General features: G+C 41.8%; 1 protein-coding gene across 1 annotated transcript in view; it reads left to right on the top strand.

Moving 5' to 3' along the window:
* Positions 1-5384: 5384 nt before the first annotated feature.
* Positions 5385-23391, top strand: part of BNC2 (basonuclin 2) — a 458860-nt gene continuing 440853 nt past the window's right edge. The window contains 1 exon segment of the mRNA XM_031654267.1: positions 5385-5516. Coding sequence (XP_031510127.1) covers positions 5514-5516 — 3 coding nt within the window. The 5' untranslated portion in view covers positions 5385-5513.

The raw sequence follows: 23391 nt of genomic DNA, 5'->3' as shown, positions 1-23391 counted from the left end.
TGACCTTTAGAAGCTGGAAGAAATAAGGAAATAGATTGTCCCCTAGGGACTCCAAAAAGAAACACAGGCTCACAATCACATTTTAGTTTAGTGAAACCTATTTCAGATTTCTAACCTCTAAAATTATAATGAATTCGTGTTGTTTAATCCACTAAATCCGTGGTAATCTGTCACGGCAGCTACAGGAAATGTATATATACCCATATTTTAAAATGAAAAACAAAAACAGGCCGGGTGAGGTGGCTCACGCCTATAATCCCACTTTGGGAGGCTGAGGCAGGTGGATTGCCTGAGGTCAGGAGTTCAAGACTAGTCTGGCCAACATCATGAAACCCCGTCTCTACTAAAAATACGAAAATTAGCCGGTGTGGTGGCGCGTGCCTGTCGTCTCAGCTACTTGGGAGGGTGAAGCAGGAGAATTGTTTGAACCTGGGAGACGGAGGTTGCAGTGAGCCGAGATTGTGCCACTGAACTCCAGTCTGAATGACAGAGAGAGATTCCATCTCAAGAAAGAAAGAAAAAAAAAAACTTAGTGAGAAGCAGAGTGCACTGATTACATTTTTGGCACATTTCTTTAACAGCCGATTAAGACAGGTGGATTCTCATATCTGGTTCTGCATTCAGTCTGTTGTGATACCACCTGTTACACTGTCATTGGAACACTCACAGGAGAGAATGTAAGAAAGGCAAATAACTTCCCAGTATCATGATAAAATCAGTTTTGACTTCATGGACTTCCTAAAAGGGTCTTGGTAATCTTTCGGGGTCCCAGGAACATACTTTGAGGAGGGCTGGTGTTGGAAGTGAACAGTGCTTGCTACATTCTCTAAAAGAAAAAGCCCTTTCCCCCGCCATATTCTTACACTGACCTTGTTTGGCCTTAAGGTCTTCAGACAACGCAGTGTAATCCTCTTGACATTTCTTCATTAATTCAAGTAATACTTAAATGAGTTTATTTTGTGCCTGGCATTGTTTTATGGGCTGAGGCTATATAAGTGAACAAAGTCCTCACTTAACGTTGTCATGAATAGGTTCTTGGAAACTGTGACTTTAAACAAAATGATAATAAGCAAAATCCATTTTACCATAGGCTGCTATAAATAAGAGTCCTGCAGGATATTTCTGGTCACAAAACATCACCAAACTTCTAAATAAAGACCCCAAATACTTCTAATATTGAAACACTGAAATAAATGTGAGCTATACATACACTTAAGAAAGATTAATACAAACAATTAGGATAATTTTATATATATATATATATATATATATATTTTTTTTTTTTTTTTTTTTTGAGGTGGGAGTCTTGCTTTGTTGCCCAGGGCTGGAGTGCAATGGCATGATCTCGGCTCACTGCAACCTCTGCCTCCCGGGTTCAAGCAATTCTCCTGCCTCAGCCTCCCAGTAGCTGGGATTGTAGGCGCACGCCACAACACCCAGCTAATTTTTTGTATTTTTAATAGTGACGGGGTTTTACCATGTTGGCTAGGCTGCTCTCAAACTCCTGACCTCAAGTGATCTGCCTGCCTTGGCCTCCCAAAGTGCTGGGATTACAGGTGTGAGCCACCGTGCCCAGTCAGATAATTAAAATATTTACGCAATTATTCCAGTTCTGAGATGCAGGTGGCTGGAGCCTATCTGGACAGCTCAGGGTGCAAGGCAGGAACCAACCCTGGACAGGCCATCAGTCCATGCAGGGCACACTCACACACACACTCACACGGGGATCATGTGGATACTCCAAAGAACCCAAGGGGCATATCTTTGGGATGTGGGAGGAAACTGGAGTATCCAGAGAAGACCCATGCAGACAGCGGGGAGAATGTGCAAATGCCACACAGACAGTGGTCCTGGCAAGGAATCAGTTTTTTTTCTTTCTTTTCTCAGCCTTGTAACAAAAGGAAGTTGAACGAAAGGACATTGAATGAAACGATGTTATTCAAGGACCTGCAGCACAGTTGTTTCCCTTGTGGAGCTTCCATTTTACTTGAAGAAAAATAATAAACACATAAACTAAGAAGACAATTTCAGATATTGATAAGGGATAAAAAAGGGATACAAAAATAAGTAATAACAGCAAGTATGAGGGGTGTTTTGGGTGGTGGGCCAAGAGCTATTTAAACTAGAGTCTGCAGAATTGCTGTTAGAGCTGAGATAGAAATAAGAAGGAATCATTGGAAAACTTGGGAGAACACTCCAGGTAGAACAGCAGGGGCAAAGAGCAGGAAAGAGCTCTGCAAGTTAGAGGAACAGAAAGGAAGCCAACGTGACTTGAGTGTAGTCCACCATGGTAATGAACAAATGGAATAAAACATTTGAAAAACTCAGGCGGGTATAGATCATTCAGGTCTTGCAGGATACAAAAAGGATTTAAGGTTTTATTCCAATTGCCATACAGACCGCTAGAGGAAATGAGACTATGGAATCCTCTTAAATGCTAGGCTTTGCTTCCTTCTGTAAATTCTTCCACCTTCTCCAAGTGCTGCTCTTCAGCCTAACACATTCCCCATTTTTAACATGATGAGTCTCCAGAAAGGCACGAGATCCCAAATAGATGCATCTTGCCTCACATAAATTGTTTGTATGCTAATTATCAAAAACAGACAGATCTGGAACCAATCAGGGGAATGTAAATTACAGGTTGCTTGATGTGGAATAACTTCTGGATGTTGGCCGGTGTAGGTGTGCAGCCAAAAATGCACTGTGTGAATACAATTGTTTGGCAATTGCTGATCTGTCACTTGTCCAAAGCGGTAAGTGTGTGAATGGATTTGTATGGGTAATGACTATGAAATTAGCAACTAGCTTTTCTCATCTCTCCATGATGCAAGAAAAACATACTGGAACTTGGCTCATTTCTGGAAAATTCTTGTGATGATCCTCAATTGTTCAAAATGCACATTTGGTCATCATTATCCCTTGTGTAATCAGTTTCTGCAAACTACAAGATGATGTTAGTTATGTTTAGAAAATAAGGGAACATGCTCTACACCTTAAATCATTTAAAGATGAGGCCTCTTAGATAACATGCATTTAAATATCTATATATTACATATATAGATATATAGATGGTTGTTGGGAGATCTAGTGTATACTTTGATTTATGCTGTAGTGAGAAAAGTAATCTTGTCTTTCATTGGAAACCTGCAGACGCAACCTGTGCCCAGACCTCTAAGTTATTTATGATAAATAATATGGGAGAAGTGTTTACCAGACACATTTTTCCACAACAAAATGATGCACAGAATCCACAAATGCAGAAATCTTCTTTGAAAGGGCCAGGAAACGGTCGGAATTTGGAACCAGTCAGTACACAGAACTGCAAATGTGTGTTAAAAAGCTGGATCCACGTGAATAATAAGCCTAATCCCATTTTTTTCTTTTTTTTTTTTCATATGGAGTTTCGCTCTGTCGCACAGGCTGGAGTGCAATGGCATGATCTTGGTTCATTGCAACCTCCACCTCCCGCGTTCAAGCAATTCTCCTGCCTCAGCCTCCCGAGTAGCTGGGATTATAGGCGCGCGCCACCACAGTCGGCTAAGTTTTGTATTTTTAGTAGAGATGGGGTTTCACCATGTTGGCCAGGCTGGTCTCGAACTCCTGACCTCAGGTGATCCGTCTGCCTCGGCCTCCCAAAGTGGGATTACAGGCGTGAGTCACGCGCTTGGCCACCTAATCACATTTTCAAGACAGCTGTGGCTACTTGGGACTCTCAGCGGATTTCGAAAAATTTTAAAAAATTAGTTACTGTTAAAATTTATATTAAACTAAGACCAGACTCTGCAAATAAAATAAAACTATGTAATTCCAAGGCTATATATTTTCAAAGGAATTTAATTCTGTCCTCAATGCAATTAAGTAGTCTCTCTTTCCCTCTATTCGAGGAAGAGAGGAAAAAGGGATGATTCTCACTTTTCAGTAGGAACCGGTAACCTTACCTGCTGTTCTGCCAAGTCTTCGCCGATTCCCTGATTTCTTAGTGCTCAGGGAGTATGCTTGAAACCTATGCCTTCCTCCCATGTTAGATAAGCAGAAAGTTTGCTCTAGCTATGATAAATCTGCACAACGCGGAGATGTTTTTGGCACAAAGTGTACGTTAGTTACATGATGATGATTAAGCTCCCCCCCACCGCCGCCCCATTCTTGCGGCCGGGGAGTGTGTTTTGCCTGCATTTAAGAAATGTCCTTCAGCTGCAGGCGTGTGCGCGCTTAGCCTGTAGCCGGCGTTTCTGAGTCTCCAGGGCAGGGTGACTTGGGTCGGCTGCGTGTCACCCACAGATGTGACTGTCCTTTCCCCCGCGGGCGCGACAGCCTCCTTCCTCTCCAGCCCGAGGCCCGCGGCCCAGACCAGGGGAAGGGGAAGGAAGCCCTCGCCGCAAGCCGGCGTCTGGGCCGGCACAAAACGCGCCGCCACCAGAAAAACTTTTTCCCCCAGCTGCGCGCTACTTTTGGCCTTTTCTCCCAGCACGTTCTTGTCCCGGGTTTCTGTCCCCTGGGTTTTCCTCCGCCTCGCTCGCCTTCGCCCCAGCGGCGCGCAGAGGAGCTGGGCTGAGAGGGGCGCGGGGAGTCGGGGCGGCCGCAGCGGGGACGCCGGAGAAGGAGCAGGGGCAGGGGAGGAGTGGGCGTGCGGGCCTGGGGAGGAGGAACTGGTCAAAGGGGACAGAGACGCCCGAGTGCCCGAAAAGGAAAGAGCCGCCGCGGTTTGCTGCAGTCGGAATAAAGTTCGCGCCCTTTCCTCGGCGTTTCGCAGCCTCCTCTCCTTCCCTCCGCTCCCCACACCCTCCCCGCATTTTTTTTTTTTTTTTTTTTTTTTGGTCACAGCTGGGCGCTAGCAGCCACCTCCACCTCCACGCCCGCAGCCCCCGGCGGGGGCGCCAGGGTTGTTTTTCCATCCCCACAAAGTTGTTTTTTCCATCCCCAGAAAGAGAGAGCAAGAAAAACCCAAACAACAAACAAAAAGCCCCCAAACAAGTCACAGGGCGGGGGGAGGGAGAAACATACATCCTCCTTCCCCAAGCCCCTGGACCTCTGAGGACAAACAACACAACGAACCGACTTTTATTTTGCAAAAGGGAAGCAACATTGTAGTCACGACAATTCTGCAGAGAGGAAAAACTTGTGGGGCTTGCACGGCCCCCGAGGTCACCTCGCCCGCCGGTCCCCCGCCTCCCGCGAGCAGGGCAGCCCCCTCCCGGGACAGGCCGTTCCCTTTTTCTTTTTTTTTCCGTCCCGAGGAGGAGCCGGGGAACCGTGCCGGCTGGGACTCGGGGCGCGAGCGCGACCCCGGCGCGAGTGTAAATCAGTCACCTGAGCGCAGAGGGGCCGCGGCGAGGGCGCGCGCGGGCGGGCGGGGAGGCGGAGGCGGCGAGAGCTGCGGCCCGGAGGAACTCGGAGGGGGAGGGAGAGAAAGGCCGAGACGGAGGGAGCCAGCGGCGGCCGAGGGGCTGGTCCAGGCGCGGCCGCTAAGAGGAGACCAAGAGGCGGGGGCTGCACTTGACAACCAGCATGCCGAGATGGTAAGAAGTTTCCACCCTCCTTCCCTTTTTATTCTAGACTTCCTCAGAAATGACCCCCGCGCCCGAGCGCCACCGGGGCCGCCCGGGGGCCGTGTCCGCCCTCCGGCCCGCGGCGCGAGGGGCAAGGGGGCGCTGAGGAGGGCGAGCTGGGGACCACAACCCCGGTCCGACCTGATCCCCGCTGCGCTCTCAGTGTCCTCCCCTAAACTTGGCCCCAAGTTTCCGAGGCGAGCTCCAGGTGGGAGGGTGCGCGTGTGAGGGGGCTCCTCAAGGTCGGCCCCGCTCGCGGCTTCCACGCGAAGGTGAGCAGCTGGCTAGGGGAGGCTCCAGGGAGTTGGGGACGGGCTGGGGGGACGAGGTGCAGGGGAGCGGTGGATGAATGGAGCGCTGGCAGGAGCTCGGGGAGGAGAAGAAGGCGGCTGGGACGTACGGGAACTTTTACAACTTGCCGCCCAGTGAGGGACCGGCGGCTGGGCGTGGGTGCCGGGTGCGCTCGGGCGCAGCCGCCCAGGCCCCGGCACGTTGACTCTTCCCCTCCCATCTTCTTCACATTCGGAACCTTCCAGTGGTTAATGGAGATGGGAGGAAATGCTCCCGCAGGCTTTGCGGAGAAGGTGCAGAACGCAGGGCAGGAACATCAACCCTGCAGAGAGACGGCTCTTTTCGAAGTGCAATTCTATAGGAGCCGGTTTGTTTTACTTGCACGTTGACTGGAGGGTGGGATTTGGGGCCCGGGGAGGGAGCAGATAAAAAATTATATACACTGAAAAACCCTAGGTGAAATCTCCTGTGAAGTGAGTTTAAGGTTGAAAAAAAGTTCCAAGTGCAAGTGGTGGAGGAGATGGGCTGGCTTTGCGAAGCGAGACTCCAGCACAGCCCCTCTACGAGAAGAGACTTCTCTGCAGCGAGGAAGCGTGCAATTAGTTCGCCTGGTGATGAGCCGCTCTGTCCGCTTTCGGGGAAGTGATTTGTTAGAAATGGGGCTTGACCACTCCCTTCTTTTTAGCTTGCTTCCACCCAGCGTTGCTATTGTTACCCCCACTTGGGCATCTGACATAGTGTGTTCCGTATGTAGAGGGAACATATAAGAATAGAGGTGAGATAGCGGGTTGGCATTTTTTTCCTCTTCCCGTCTCCCTAATGTGACATCTCTTGTTTCAGTGATCAAAGTCACAACTGGAGTGTAGGAGATGCTACTGTCAAATGCAGGCGCGCGTGCACACACACACACACAAAAGCGTGAACCCAGGACTGTGGTTACAGTAACGCTGACAGAAATTAAAGTGGTTTTGAAAGCAGCGTGCGATTTATGATGGTTCCCATTTACCCTAGAGTCAGGCTGTTGTAAAACTGACGTACAAAAGACATCATAAAATAATCCTGTGTACCCAGGATTAAAGTGGCAGAAAGTGGCCTGTTTTATTATTATTTTTATATACTTCGTGGACACTTGCAATTGTTGAAAGCTGCATTTAAGTGAGACATCAAAACAGAATATTAAATATATCTGTTTAGAGCTTGAGAGTTTTTCTTCTAACGGGCGTTTTACACAGGAATACTATAAAAGCCGGTTGCAGGTTTTATTTTTCTTCCCTTCACCCTAGCCTATATTAACTGTTTGTCTACACATCTATATTAACTATTTGTCTACACATCTATTCCCATATACTAATCACTTTGAACTGTGGCTAAGCCTGTTTGCCTTCCACTGCTTTGTATTCTGCAGTTTCAGATGTTACTGTGCACACGCATACATGCTTTAAATGAGACGAATTTACTTCTGGCACTGTTACTTAGTGTGTCTGATCTGAAGATGCACCCTAGTAGTTAGACCTTGTACAAACTTTTACTCTTTGGACACACACACACATACACACACACAGAGTCCCTTGTGAGCCTTTAGAGAGTATCTGTATTTTATATTATATTTGTAGCTGTTTCATTTAAACTGTTCAGTCTTAATGAAGTTCTTAGTTCCCAGAGTACACTGTACTAAAAGTCCAGATTGCTAATCACTTTACCAAAGTACAGGAGTATCTTTACCTGAGGGAAGTAATAACGAGCTTGAACGTGAACTTTGAGTATCTTTTGAGAAAGGTCTGAAACTTTTTTCCTCCTTGAGAATATTAAGTTGGGTGGTGTTTGCATGTAAGACTTTGAATAAGAATCAACTGTGCATGATATTTTACAATTAATATTAGGAAAATATTAATAGCGGCAGTACATTCCTAATACCTGATTTTTTTTCTTCTATTTGAGATGTAAGATACCTGTCAGATAGGGATATGCGATTACAAAAAGAAGCAGACAAAAGCAGAGCTGACTATTGCTATATTAAAATGTAAGTGTTACAGTTTGAATTTTCAAGTGAGAGTTCTTGAGTTCAGTGCTTTACATAACATTTTGTCCTAATCTTGCTTGCTGTCAGGGATGTTTCATGGTTGTGCAATTGCTGCAGTCAAGAATGCCAATTTGCATTCCAGGAGTGTCATTTGATTACTTTTATCTGCACAGCTCCAAGACCGGCCCAGACCTCTCGTTTCATCTTGCCATGTCACGAGTCAATGCTGTGTCGTCTTTTCAAAAATCTGCCTGATTTAGACAAGAAAGAAAAGTACTTTCATGTTGCAGCCGCAGTCCCCTGCTAACTTGTCAGCAGCAGGATATGATTCACTTGGGCCCAGAAGAATGGAACAGAGAGGCGGGTTAGGCGGTTCAATAAAGCCCACGGACAGGTAGTGTGTGACATCCCCAGAGAGCCGCAGTTAATGAAGAACAGGTCTGCTTAGTTCTCCACACGCTGACCTGGTGCTGTCCCCACAGTTTTCTCATTTGATCTTTCCCAGCAAATTGATCTTTTCTTGTATTTTTTTGCCTTCCAAGTTAGTCCTTGTGGGACTGAAATTAGCAGAGCAACTTAAGTTGGATAATACAGCTGTTCAGAAAGGAAGAAATTGGACACTGGCTCAAAAAGGGGTGGGGGGTGGGGGGGTAGAGGGAGCTATTCTTTTTGTTGTTGTTCCTGGGAATATTTCTTAATATTAAGGGAGTCCAAAATAGATGATGACTTGAAGTTAGTTGTTTCCTTTACTTTTAATTTTAGAGTTAAGGGTTCAGCAAGATTTTAAATATTCCTTAAGTGTTCAAAAGATGGCCTTAGTGAATATGAGTTCAATTTAGTATTGTTCAGATTCACTTGTTGGAGATGATTTGCCAGTCGACAATGTGGCTTTTATGGTTATTGTAAGATGGCATACTTCAACTATATTATTTGTAGTCTTCTAAACAACGTATGATCCCCAAATACCCAATACTAAATTGCAGGTAAGATTAAACAATAAAAAAGTCGTTATACTAGTGTTGTGTATAAATACTATGGTATATTAAAATGTTTTCTATACTATTAGCATCTTTGTTTTATATAAACCCCACAGATACAGTTCATGAAGTGTTTTTTGTCTGAATTTTTGAGATTCTGCATTTAAATGTAGATTTTTAAAACGGAGACCAGACCACAAGTTTGCATTTCTGTGGATGTTCATACATGTTGTTATTTGTTTTTTGACATTAAAATTAATTTTAGACAGGGTGGGGAAATTTATGTTGTATGGTTTAAACAGATTAAAGTTTCACTATAGAATTCTGTACATACAGCTTACGTTGGAAGCAGTTAATACATTCTTAACTTGATAAATATATAAGGAGCAACGCTTTCTGATTTACTCAGCAGATGGTCTCATTTACCATCTACATCCTTACAAGAAACAGAGTGGAAAACATTTCTTATGGAAGGGGAGGTAGCCTCCTCACATCTTTCCTGTTGGATGGGAATTATATAGTATCATTGGTTAGTAAACTCCCCTCTGAAGAGCTAGAGGGAGCCTCATGATTTTATTAGATATACTTAAGGTTTAAAAAACACTCTGGCCATCAGAATGTTGCACAAAAAAGAGTGGGTAATGAATACTGGCTCAGTGTTTAGATTGGGAGGTGCTGGTTTTTTTATTATTATTAAAAAAAACAATAATAGAAGCAAAAGAACTTTCTATAAGAACAGTCAAGGTATCAGCTAAGCTTTCTAGGCTTTTGCCTTTCAGGTGATTTAAAGATCAGGCAAAATGCAACCAGATACTGTATTTTAAATGTTTTGGTTTGACTAACTACTGTTTGTAGTTTTTGTCAACTGAGGGAGTTACTCTCATGTTAGGAGGCCAACCTTCAGAGTTCTATTAAAAGTAACTTCCTACCAAATCACTGAGAACTGAGTTAACTTCTTTTGGTTTATGAAGGACAACCCCTTTTCAGTAAATGATGGTTTTGGAGTAGTTCTACGTATAACTGCTGTATTCCAGAGAGAAATTTTCTTTAAAATAAATGCTTCGTGTTATAAGCATAAATGTTAAACTATTTATAAACCTGACTTATGGATCAAAAAATAAGTTAAAGACATGGGACTTAAATGATATTACATTCAATAATTGTCATTTAATTTCATTTTTACCACTTTCCATTAACATTTGTGGTAGGTTTATGTTAAAGAGTCATTGATCATAATTGCACCTTAATATTTATATACTAGTTTTTAGGAGCATTACTTTAGACAAACATATTTATCATTTAAGTAAATAATATAATCCAGTGAGATAAACTACCCAGATTTGTCCTTCTTAAAATCTTTTGCACAGTAGCTCTCATTATGTTGCTAGCCAATAAAAGTCTTTATTTGTTGCTTATTAGAACCCTCAGTACACTCAAGAGTTCAGCTATAATTTAATTTGGCTGTTCAAAGAGCCTCCCTTGTTTTGAAATATGTTCTCAGTATGCTTTTACCATTTGTTGTGAACTCATATTCTAACTCAATGCATAAGAACCTATATTCTAACTCAATATGCCTAAGAATGATACTACAGATATATCATTCTGTTAAGTTTTTGCTATAGTCGTAACTTTTTTTCTTTAAAAATATCCGTACATAACAACGTCAGTTTTGTTCTTTTTGCTCTATTTTCTCTTTGACATTCTAGAGCATTTTTTTCTTGGTGATTTAAATTGTTTTGCTATTATAATTTAAAATACACTTCCTAAAGAATATAACCTTCCCCTAAGGTATAGTGAGAAGGGCACCAAAAAATAATAGGTTCAATAATTAAGAATTCTAGTTGAGGCCATTTCACAATTGCAATGGCTTGCAATTACAAAAAGTTTGCCTGGTACTTCACAAATTGCTAGTAACTGCTGCGAAGTTTTGCAATGAGTGGAAGGTAACTTTGAGAGTTTTGGTTGTATTTGTAACAAATTACGTTCACTAAAGACTAGAACTTGACTATAAAACTCTAATAAGATGAGTATCAGGAATTCTTCCATAAGGAAGGCAGAATTTGAAACTCCTAAATGACTCAACTGTGTATGTATCTTACCAGTGGGAATAGCATCAAGCCAGCCTTCTAGATACAGTATTTAATAGTTGTCAAAATGTACAGTATTGTCTTGGAACTTGTGGTTCATGAGTTGATAGTCCCTGCTTTTTTGTGTTTATTACAAAGATGTAACAACCTACACAAAACATTTTTCTCTTATAATGACCTTACATTTGCCAAAGTGCCCCATGCTGAAATTCCTTTTCAGTATCTTTTTTTTTTTTTTAGTCCAAAGCCAGACGTGTACCCAGACACAAAAGCCTCTGTGTATAGCAAGCTGTTTTAAATATTGTGACTCGACGATGTGCTGTCCTTTCTCTGCTTGAGCCAAGGATCTCTGCTCAGTGTCTGTGGATTACCAAGCTCCTTCTTTATTGTACCTCTTGTCAACTATTCCTATTCATTTAACCTTTCATTAGTGTCTGTGCAGCTTCACTGTCTGGAAAGGCAAGGAAAAACCGAAAGGCCCCACTGTCACAGTTATTAGATTTCTCGGTTACATCCCAGCAACCATAAAGAAGTAAGAGTCGAGACTATTGTCGTGCATGCTGCTGTCCTGGGGTGCGGCTCTTCTGTGCATGTCAAGGACATGTGCCACATGTTGATATGCATCCCAGGGATAAATGCACAACATGGGGGATAGGCCGACGCTGGCAGTAATGAGCTTTGTAGGAGTTATTGCAAAGACCAACAGTTTGTGAAGGAATTTTGCTTAACAGGCCAAGGAGATAGACAGAGTTGAGGGTTGCCAAGATTTGCCTGTGCGGGGCTTGTCAGTCACATTGTTTTCATCTAAACTTCATTTGAGGGGAAAATTGAATACATTTGACAGCAACGAAAAGTCTTACTTTCTTTTTTAAAATCTTTCAGAGGACAAAAGCACTATTTCTGGTGACTTAACTGTTTTTATTACTGACTAAATCATATATATGAATGGATCATTAGCAGTTTATCTTTTTCCATACCTAGAGGATAATTAAGAGATATTTCATAGATGTCATATATATGTTTTAAAATCTGTGTAAAAATAATGTAGCCTATTAATTTTGCTTTGCTGTTTTCCCCCTTTGATTTTCCTCTAGCATAGCCTGGTTCTTTAGAAATGCATTTGCTTAGTTGGCTAGATGCAGAGGAGAAAAAGGATGATAATGTGGTCATTTTCAAATCATAAATAAAATAAGTATTTGTAAATTTTATATTGGAAAATATTTTAACATCTTAGTGATGAAGAGAATTACCTTATTAAGAATTCTGAAAACACTTGAAAATGGTACATTATAATACATTTGTCTCTCTTTACCCAAAAGTTTATCTTTTTTTTTTTTCTTTTTTCTTTTTAAAATAGGAGAACCTTTGTTACTGAGGGTAAATAAAATATTTTTGTCTCCCGATTTCAACAGATTTTGTCAGTTTTCCAAACTTTTTTGGGGTTCTCCAATATCTTTTCAAATATGTTAATAACTTATCGCCAGATCCCTGTGAAGTTATTTTTAATTTTTCCTTGACCTTACTTCTTTTAGGCAAGGCGTTTTAACAGTTGCACTTTCTCTGTTAAGATTTTTTTTTTTTGGTGAAACAGAATCTCGCTCTGTTGCCCAAACTAGAGTGCAGTGGCGTGATTTTGGCTCACTGCAACCTCCATCTCCTGGGTTCAAGCGATTCTCCTGCCTCAGCCTCCCGAGTAACTGGGACAAAGGCACGCGCCACCAGGCCCAGTTAATTTTTGTATTTTTAGTAGAGACGGGGTTTCATCATGTTGACCAGGCTGGTCTCGAACTCCTGACCTCAGGTGATCCCCCCGCCTTGACCTCCCAAAGTGCTGGGATTACAGCATGAGCCACTGCGCCCAGCCACCTCTGTTAAGCTTTTCTTGGTGTCTTGTGAAAGTATGGGCTAAGTTATCCTTGTTTTAGGAAAGAGATATGAGCTATTTTTCATAGTCTTTCTCTCAGGTGGGATGCTAAATGCCCAGCTATCCTAGGGCTATGCCTCAGCCTTTTGGCTAGCGGGCGGAAGTACTATATAGAATATATAGAGATGGGGCAGGGCGCAGTGACTCACACCTGTAATTCCAGCATTTTGGGAGGCTGAGGTGGGTGGATCACAAGATCAGGAGTTCAAGACCAGCCTGGCCAACATGGTGAAACCCTGTCTCTACTAAAAATACAAAAATTAGCCGGGTGTGGTGGCGGGCACCTGTAATCCCAGCTACTCAGGAGGCTGAGGCAGGAGAATCACTTGAACCTGGGACGCGGAGGTTACAGTGAGTCAAGATCTCGCCCCTGCACTCCAGCCTGAGTGACAGAGCAAGACTCCATCTAAAAAAAAAAAAAAAAAAAGAAAAATCTCTCGTCGTCATCTGAGGCTGGTAACCTTCCCACAGAAGAAGCGTGAGTGTCTTAACGTTCCTTTTTTTAATAGTTCCATTTGCATTTATTTATTATGGTTTGTGTTGGGAGTAGTAGAAGAGAAAAGAGGGACTTGTGAAGATGAGGCCATAATTTTAACTGTTCCCCCGGCAATGAAAACCCCCAAATTAGAATAAAATAGGTCAGTGCTGTGTGGTAATTAAAGAGACAGGAATACATGGCGGTAGCTACTCTCTGCCGGTATCCTGCACTTACTCTTCATCCAGTCAGTATCTCTATGCAGGTGACTGGCTATTCCTTGGAAGGCAGTTGTGCTGTTGCCTGTTAAGAGACTGAGAACAGCGCTGGGACTGGGTATATATAGAGGCCCTGTTCTATTCCACCTACTTTTGATAGCCTCTGTTCTGTCATTTGTAAGTGAAGTGAGTTTGGTAAGTGCCTTTCCAATTGGTACATTTCATATTTTATATGATAACACTATATAATCGTAGCAGTTTACTTTTATTAGCTTTATTGAGATATAATTCACTCACTTAAAATGTACATTAATATTCCATTTTATGGGTATACTACCTCTTACATATCCATTCAATGAAAGCACATTTGGGTTGTTTACACTTTTTGAGTAATGTGGCCCTGAACATTCATGTACAAGTTTTGTGAACATAATATATTAATTTTGCTTGGATGTATGCTCAAGAGTAGAATTGTTGGGTGGTATGGCCTATCTACTTATAACTTTTTGAGGAACTTCCAAATTGTTTTCCAACGCAACTGCAGCATTTTACTTTCTAACCAATAGTGTATAATTCTTCCAGTCTCTCTACATCCTCCTCAACACTTGTTATTGTCTTTTTTTTTTTTTTTGAGGCGGAGTCCCCCTCTGTCGCCCAGGCTGGAGTGCAGTGGCGCAGTCTCGGCTCACTGGAAGCTCCACCTCCCGGGTTCACGCCCTTTTCCTGCCTGGGAAATGGTGGCGGGCACCTAGCTGGGACTATAGGTGCCCGCCACCATGCCCGGCTAATTTTTTGTATTTTCAGAGAGACGGGTTTCACTGTGTTAGCCAGGATGGTCTTGATCTCCTGACCTCATGATCCTCCCACCTCGGCCTCTCAAAGTGCTGGGATTACAGGCGTGAGCCACCGCGCCTGGCCCTTGTTATTGTCTTTTTATTTTTACACATCTTGGTGGGTATGAAGTAGTATCTTGTTATTTGAATCATCCTAGTGACTATGAAGTGATATTTCACTGTGGTTTTGGTTTGCATTTGCCTGATGGCTAGTGATGTTGAGCAACTTATGCACTTATTGGCCATTTGTGTATCTTTTCTGGAAAACAGACTTCTCCATTGGCCGTTTTTCAATTGGGTTATTTGTCTTTTTATTGTGGAGTTCTAAGTGCTGTTTATATATTCTGAGTACAAGCCCTCTGGTAGGTACAAGGTTTGCAAATAATTTCTCCTATTCTGTGGGTTGTCTTTTTATATTTATTTTATTTTATTTTTTTTAAGAGGCAGGGTCTTTCTAGCTCTCATGCAGGTTGGAGTGCAGTGGTGTGATTATGGCTCACTGCAGCCTTGAACTTCTGGGCTCAAGAAATCCTCCTGCTTCAACCTACCTAGTAATTGGGACTACAAGTGCAAGCCACGATGCCTGGTTAATTTTTTAATATTAATTTTTTTTGTAGAGATAGGGTATTACCATGTTGCCCAGGCTGGTTTCAAACTCCTGGCCTCAAGAGATCCTCTTTCCTTGACCCCCCAAAATTCTGGGATTACAGGGCATAAGCCACTGTGCCCGGCTGTCTTTTTTTTTTTTTTTTTTGAGACAGAGTCTTGCTCTGTCACCCAGCTGGAGTGCAATGGTGTGATCTTAGCTCACTGCAACCTCTGCCTCTTGGGTTTAAGCCATTGTCCTGTCTCAGCCTCCCGAGTAGCTGGGATTACAGGCATGTGCCACCATGCCCGGCTAATTTTTGTATTTTTAGTGGAGACAGGGTTTCTCTGTTGGTGAGGCCGGTCTCTTTAACTCCTGGCTTCAGGTGATGTGCTGGTCTTGGCCTCCCAAAGTGCCTCATGCCTGGGATTACTGGCATGAGCCACCATGCCCAGCCCCAGCTGTCTTTTGAGTTTTTGATGGTGCCTTTTCAAGCACAGAAATTTTTGAAGTCTGATTTGTCAATTTTTGTTGTTTCTGTCCTTGGTATGCTATCTAAGAAGCTGTTGTCTAACCCAAGATCGTGAAGATTTACCTGTGTGTTTTTTTGTAAGTGTCTTACAGTTTGAGCTCCTACAGGGTGGATTCATAGATCTTTGATCCATTTGGATTAACTTCTGTAAATAGTATGAGGTAGGGGTACAACTTTATTCTTTTGAATGTGGATGTCTGTTGTTCCCAGCACTATTTGTTGAAAAGACAGTTTTTCTCCACTGAAGTGTCTGGGCACCCTTGTCAAAAATTAATTGACCATGATATATAAGGGTTTATTTCTGAAATTTCTGTTCTGTTCCATCGATCTTTCTGTCTGTCCTTGTGCCAGTACCTACTACTGTAGCTTTGAGCTTTGTATTAAGTGTTGCAATTGAGAAGTGTGAGTCCTACAAGTTTGTTCTGTTCTTCTTTTTCAAGATTGTTTTAGCTATTCTTAGTTTCTTAGAAGTTGACTTTTTAAAGAGCAGTTTTGATTGTGGTAGAAAACAAACATAAAATGTACCTCATTAATCTTTTTTTTTTTTTTTTTTTTTGAGACGGAGTCTCCCTCTGTCATCCATACTGGAGTGCAGTGGCGTGATTTCAGCTCACTGCAACCTCTACCTCCCTGGTTCAAGCAGTTCCTGTGCCTCAGCCTCACGAGTAGCTGGGATTACAGGCACACGACACCATGACTGGCTAATTTTTTTGTATTTTTAGTAGAGATGGGGTTTCACCATGTTGGCCAGACTGTTCTCCAACTCTTGACCTCAGGCAGTCCGCCTGCCTGGGCCTCCCAAAGTGCTGGGATTACAGGCGTGAGCCACCGTGCCTGGCCCATGTTAACCATTTTTAAGTGTACAGTTTAGTAGTGTTTTCTGTAACTTAATGTACAGCAGATCTCTAGAACATTTTAATTTTGCAAAGCTGAAATTTTTTTAACCTTTGAATGAAAACTCCCGTTTACCTTTTTCCCCCAGCTCTGGGAAACCATTATTCTAGCTTCTGTTTCTGAGTTTGCCTGCTATATGTGCCTCATAGAAGTGGAATCATGCAGTACATATTTATCTTTTTGTTCTGGCTTATTTCACTTAGCTAGAAACTTAATGTTCTTAAGGTTCATTTATGTTGTAGCATATAACAGAATTGTCTTCATTTTTAAGGCTGAATAATATTTCATTATATGTATATACCACATTTTCTTTTTCCATTCATCTGTAGATAGATATTTAGTTTGCTTTCCACCTCTTGGCTCTTGTGAATTATCCTGTTGTGAATATAAGTATACAAATATCTCTAAAAGATACTGCTTTCAATCTTTGGACATACACGTAGAAGTGGGATAGCTGGATCATACAGTAGTTTGTAATTATTTGAGGAACCTCCATACTGTTTTCCATAGGGGCAGCATCATTTACTTTCCTGCCAGCAGTGCACAAGGGTTCCAATTTCTCTCCAACCTCATAACTTAGTATTTTCTGGTTTTTTCGATGGTAACCATTCTAACAGGTGTGAGGTGATATCCCAGTGTAGTTTTGATTTGCCTTTCCTTGATTCTTGATGTTAAGCATATTTTCACATGCTTATTGGGCATTTGTATATATCCTCTTTGTGGACATATCTATTCAAGTCCTTTACTTATTTTTAAATGAGGTTTTTTGTTGTCGTTGTTGAGTTTTAGGAGTTGTCTATGTGTTCTGGATACCCCTTATCAGAAATATGATTTACAAATATTTTCTCACATTCTATAGTTTATCTCTTCACTCTGCTGATTGTTTCCTTTGCTTTTGCAGCACAGAAGTTTCTAAGTTTGATTCAGTTCCATTTGTCTATTCTTGCTTTTGTTGCCTTTAGCAGTTTACTTTTAAAGCTCGGATATGTCTGATCCTCAGAAGAGTAAAGGCTACATTAAAAAAGTACATTCTATTGTTTAGGTAAAAAACTCTTGGTAGTACTCCAGGGGACAAGAAATATGTCATTCAGTAGCCAAAAGATGATAGCTCCTAGTTGCCTGTGAAACACCCTGGTTTTACTTTGATGTTTCTTAATTATCATTGAGTTTAAAAGCATTCTAGGTGTTCCGTATGATAAGAGACACACTTCATGCCCTGGAGGGTGGAATTAAGTACCCAGAAATAATTGTTTTTGGTTTTATAAATACCTCAAAAGGAAAGGGGGAAGAAAACCATTACTGAGAAAATTTGTCTTCCTAGACATCCCGTCATGACTAGAAAAACACCAACAGAGATAAAACTGAAAATTATTGTATGATCTCCAAACCCAAAATAAGTGGTCCAGTGAAGTTTTAAATAAATAACTGTGTTCAAATCTGGCATGGCATATTTGGAAACATGAGCTTGCTTTACAGTTTACCTGGCAAATTTTGTAATTAAAATACCTCATCGTTGAATTAGAGAAATTTGAGAGCAAATGAAAGGTAACTTAATTTGGAGGCAGCTATATTGCATCATTGTTGAGTTAAAAGAAATATTTGTTCCCTTACAGTTCTAATTTTCTCTTTATTCATGCTAATAAAGGCTGATATTTATTTTCATCTAAGTAATTGCTTTTCTGAAATTCTGATGGACCATTCTTCACTGCATTGTCTGTTTCTGGCCTTTTGCCAGTTACTTTAGACAAAAGTTTCATTATTTAGTCAGCATCAACTATTAATTAGATATCTAACTGTTTGAATTTATACAAGGCGAGCGTGCATTTTTTCATCATAAGTGTTCACGTGTTACATAAAGAGTAATTATCTAATTTAAAATGATATGATGTATTTTAAGGATAAATTTTTTTTCCTAGGGCAAACAATTCTGTTAAAATTCTGTAGAGGATTTAAAATCACTGCTTTTTTTTTTTTTTTTTTTGAGACAGAATCTCACTCGCCATCTCGGCTCACTGCAACCTCTGCCTGCCGGTTTCAACTGATTCTCCTGCCTCAGCCTCCCAAGTAGCTGGGATTACAGGCACCTGCCAACCCGCCCGGCTAATTTTTTTTTGTATTTTTAGTAGAAATGGGGCTTCATCACGTTGGACAAGCTGATCTTGAACTCCTGACCTGGTGATCTGCCCGTCTCAGCTTCCCAAAGTGCTGAGATTACAGGTGTGAGCCACTGTGCCTGGCCTGAAATCACTTTTAAAAATTGTTATGGTAAAAATTTTATGTTCACCAGATGTGAATTTTGGTTACATATACATTTATCCCAATCGACACACTTTATTCATAAGAAAACATTAATGTTACTTTTCTATTCTTTATGACATATTTTGACATGTATTTAGACATATGTTTTATATGTATGGACTGACAAAATCATATATGCTATTATTTGGTATCTTATGTGGTTGGAGGACATAAAGAATGTAAGTAACTGAAACAATACATTTGCTCAAAGAAAGGCCACTCAGTTCTCAGCCTATGGTATCTAATCTCCTTGTAATATACATTTCACCATCTAGGATTAGAGAAGTTCATTCTATCAACACGTATGCTAACAGGTAGGCTTCTGGAAGTACAGTGTGATAGTTCAGATCTTTCTCTGATTCAAAATGGTGATTTAAAAGGAATCATACTTAGCTGAATTGGCTTTTGATAGACTAAAACATTAATTTCCCTTAATGTGCATTAACGCTAAAGGATACTAAAAAACAGAGAAATGTTTTTTAAACCCAGAAGTTCTACCATGTCTGGAGCCATATTTTTCACCCAATAAATGTTCTTTGTAAGAAATATATTTACATGTAGGGCTGGGTGCAGTGGTGCATGCTTGTAGTCCCAACTATTTGGGAGGCTGAGGCAGGAGAATCATTTTGAGTCTAGACATTCAAGTCCAGCCTGGGCAACATAGTGAGATCCTGTCTCTAAAAGAATAAATAAGAAATATTTTCACATCAAGAATTTATATCTGTGCATTGGTCTTTGAAGCTTCCCTTTTGTCCATAAACAGCAACCAGTCGCTGACATGACATATTTGTGTACAAAGGACAATGATAATTAGATATGCTAGAATTAGGGAGTATGTGTGTGTGTGTGTGTGTGAGAGAGAGAGAGAGAGAGAGTGTGAATAAACATGCATGAGAAACTGATAGTTTGCTGCTTCCTTATGCGGGAGGGTAGAAGGCAGAATAGAGGGTAGAGTAGTATAGTTGACTGAAATTTTTTTGGAGGGGAAGGGCAGGGTTTACCATGAATGTACTTTCATTTTGCAATAGATAATACTTGATAATTTTTTTTGTGTGGTTTTTTACATATATTTATGGATGGCATAGATGAATGTTGAGTGTCTTACTTACTGTTTTACTAGTGTGACTGTCAAATTGTATTCCTGAAGTACAGATATGCTAAGGTAATACATCTATTAGCAGCCAGCAAATAAATGTTTCCTTACTATATGTAGAATAACTTGCTGCAGATTTGCATGAAACAACGTTAGACAATTGTGTACTGATTTGGTAAAAATAAAAAAGATGTGGCCAGGTGCAGTGGCTCATGCTTGTAATCCCAGCACTTTGGGAGGCTGAGGGGGATCATGAGGTCAGGAGATTGAGACCATCCTGGCTAACACAGTGAAACCCCGTCTCTACTGAAAAAAAAAGTACAAAAAATTAGCCGGGCATGGTGGTGGGTGCCTGTACTGCCAACTACTCAAGACGCTGAGGCAGGAGAATGGCGTGAACCCAGGAGGCGGAGTTGCAGTGAGCCGAGATCACGCCACTACACTCCAGCCTGGACAACAGAGTGAGACTCCGTCTCAAAAAAAAAAAAAAAAAGATGCTTTTAAAAATTGTTAGGTTTTGATGTTCAAGCTTACATTTGGCATAGGCATGGGACTTCTAGTTCCCTTCATTTTCCAAAGTATAACCTTTTTTTATTTTAGAATACAATAATTTGACAAGCATTTGAATTTCTATGATGTATGTGATACTCTATTAGGTGCCATAGGTATTACAGATGAAGTAGAAGCTGTCACCCTCATATTAAAGATCACAGTATTCACTGGTAAAGGGAAACTCATTATCTTTAAAGAATTAACCATGATCCTTGGTCTGCCTCTGGTCTTCATATGCCTTAGGAGCCTAATTTTGTTAACATACCATTGAAAAACATCACCTTTTCGTGGATACATTCACTTTATTCACCAACTGAGAGATAGAGATCACACACACACACACACACACACGCGCACCATGTGAACATGTATATATCTGTATACCATATGAGGTGGCATACTCATGTACTCGTATTGAAATGATTAGTACATCCTCTCCTTGGCAGGCAAATTTAAATGGGGAGTCAGATTATAATCCAAATGTTGTTCATCTCTTTATGAGGTTGGAATTTCAGCAGAGAATATTAAGGATGGGATGGGGGCCCGAGGGTCTCCTCCTCCTATAAAGAAATTCTTTCCAGTGGCCTGTGTTGTTCACGGTGCACACTTTGGACTCCTTTCCTGGGCTGTGCTTGTAAGAGTATTGACGGTGTTTACCCCCTTGCTTTTTTTCTCCTACCATTGCCCTTGTTATAGACAAATTTCTTTTTCTTTAGATATGTTAATATTCTCAAGCAGATATTAGGCAACTGTCCTGGGAGCTAGTTGTTAAGGTGACTTTGCATCTGTTTGGTTTTTTATGGATCTAATGCAGATGGCAGTCTCATTTCACTCATTTCAAATTTTCTTGGGGGATACCTCATGCTACCACCTTACGCATAACATGTTTTATATATGGATAAGTGGAAGTGGTGGAAAAAAGGATATATATTATGAGAAAAAAAGACTTATAAACTAGTTATTAAATACCTGGTAGAGAAAGTTTCTTTTGTTAAATACCTTATAGAGAAATACGTTGATCTGAGATTGACTTTATATACAGGTGGAATAAACTGCTCTAGAAATCAAGAGGGAGTATGTGTATTTAATCTCTGTATCTGTTTTCTGTGTCTCTTTTCCATCCTAAAATAAGGGTTAAGATTAGGTTTTAAAGATTCTTTTTTTTTTTGAGACGGAGTCTCGCTGTGTCGCCCAGGCTGGAGTGCAGTGACGCGATCTTGGCTCACTGCAAGCTCCGCCACCTGGGTTCACGCCATTCTCCTGCTTCAGCCTCTCAAGTAGCTGGGACGACAGGTGCCCGGCAATGTGGTCTCAATCTCCTGACCTCGTGATCCGCCCGCCTCGGCCTCCCAAAGTGCTGGGATCACAGGCATGAGCCACCGCGCCCAGTCTGGTTTCAAAGATTCTTTGTAATTCTTTGCATTGTGTGATGCTCAACATTTATTTGTGGTATTATTTTATGGACCAGAAAATTAAAGCTGGCTGTACCTTTAACTTCACGTTGGTTAATTCTAGCAGCTTCCCAATTAGTGTCATTTTTTTACCTTTCAATCTTTCCTTCCTTTTAAAACACTTTAACATCAAGAATAATTTGTTATGGGAAGAGAAAGTAGAAAGGAAAGACGCTGAACAAACATCCAGTTGATATTCGGCAGCAGGACAGAAGTTGGTGGTCCGGGAAGCAGCCTGCCATCCTGGTTTCCTTAGGCTCCAGTCCGACTTTTATCCTTACATCCTTAAGTTCAGGTGACATGTGAGCAGTCATAGTACAAGCATGTAACGTGAGAATTTTATTATTTAAACCCACAGAGCTTAACAAACTCCAAATTTTAATTTTAATTTTAATTTTAATTTTTTTTCTTTCTTTTTCTTTTTCTTTTGAGACAGAGTGTCCCTCTGTTGCTCAGGCTGGAGTGCAGTGGCTCAATCTTGGCTCACTGCAACCTCCGCCTCCCAGGTTCAAGCAATTCTCCTGCCTCAGCCTCCCGAATAGCTGAGATTACAGACATGCACTACCATGTCCAGCTAATTTTTGTAGTTTTAGTACAGATGGGGTTTCCCCATGTTGGCCAGGCTGGTCTTGAACTCCTGACCTCAAGAGATTGACCCATCTCAGCCTCCTAAAGAAGTGGGATTACCAGCGCGAGCCGCAGCGCTCAGCTGCAAATTTTAAAATTTGAAGATGTGTCTGAAATGAAAATAAAGTGAGGGGAGGTGTTGGAGAGAATGCAGAAATTGCACAGGAAATGTAGAACTTGGATTAAAATGTAATTAGAAAGTTACGTTGAAAATCAAAGGGCCGGCCGGGCGCGGTGGCTCAAGCCTGTAATCCCAGCACTTTGGGAGGCGAGGCAGGCGGGATGGCGAGGTCAGGAGATCGAGACCATCCTGGCTAACAGGTGAAACTTCCCGTCTCTACTAAAATACAAAAACTAGCCCGAGAGGTGGCGGTAGCCTGTAGTCCCAGCTACTTCGGAGGCTGGCCCGGAGATAAGCGTGAGCCAGGGCTGAGGAGCTTGCAGTGAGCGAGATGGCGCCATGGCACTCCAGCCTGGGCGACACAGCGAGACTCCGTCTCAAAAAAAAAAAAAAAAAAAAAAAAAAAAAAGAAATCAAAGGGCTAGTTAAAATGAGCGTCATTATAATCTTTTTTTTTTTTTGAGACAGGGTCTCACTCCCATCACTCAGGCTGGAGTGCAGTGGCATGATCATGGCTCACTGCAGCCTCGACCTCCCTGGGCTCAGGTGATCCTCCCACCTTAGCCTCCTGGCTAACTGGGCCTACAGCTGCATGCCATCACGGCCAGCTAGATTTTGGAGAGATGGAGTTTAGCCACGTTGGCCAGGCTGGTCATGAACTCCTGACCTTAAGTGATCTGCCTGCCTGGGCCTCTTAAAGTGCTGGGATTACAGGCGCGAGCCACACTCTACCCTGCCCGGAATATCGTTGTATCTTCTAAGTGGCCTAGTGCTTCTACCCTTGCCTCTCTCCTCCTACTGCTCCTAGAAGACTTTCCACAGGTGGATCACTTCTTACCTCACAACCTTCCAGTGACTTCTTATCA

This window comes from Papio anubis, chromosome 13 (genome assembly GCF_008728515.1).
Source record: "Papio anubis isolate 15944 chromosome 13, Panubis1.0, whole genome shotgun sequence".
NCBI lineage: Eukaryota > Metazoa > Chordata > Mammalia > Primates > Cercopithecidae > Papio > Papio anubis.
This window is presented reverse-complemented; position numbering and strand designations above follow the sequence as displayed.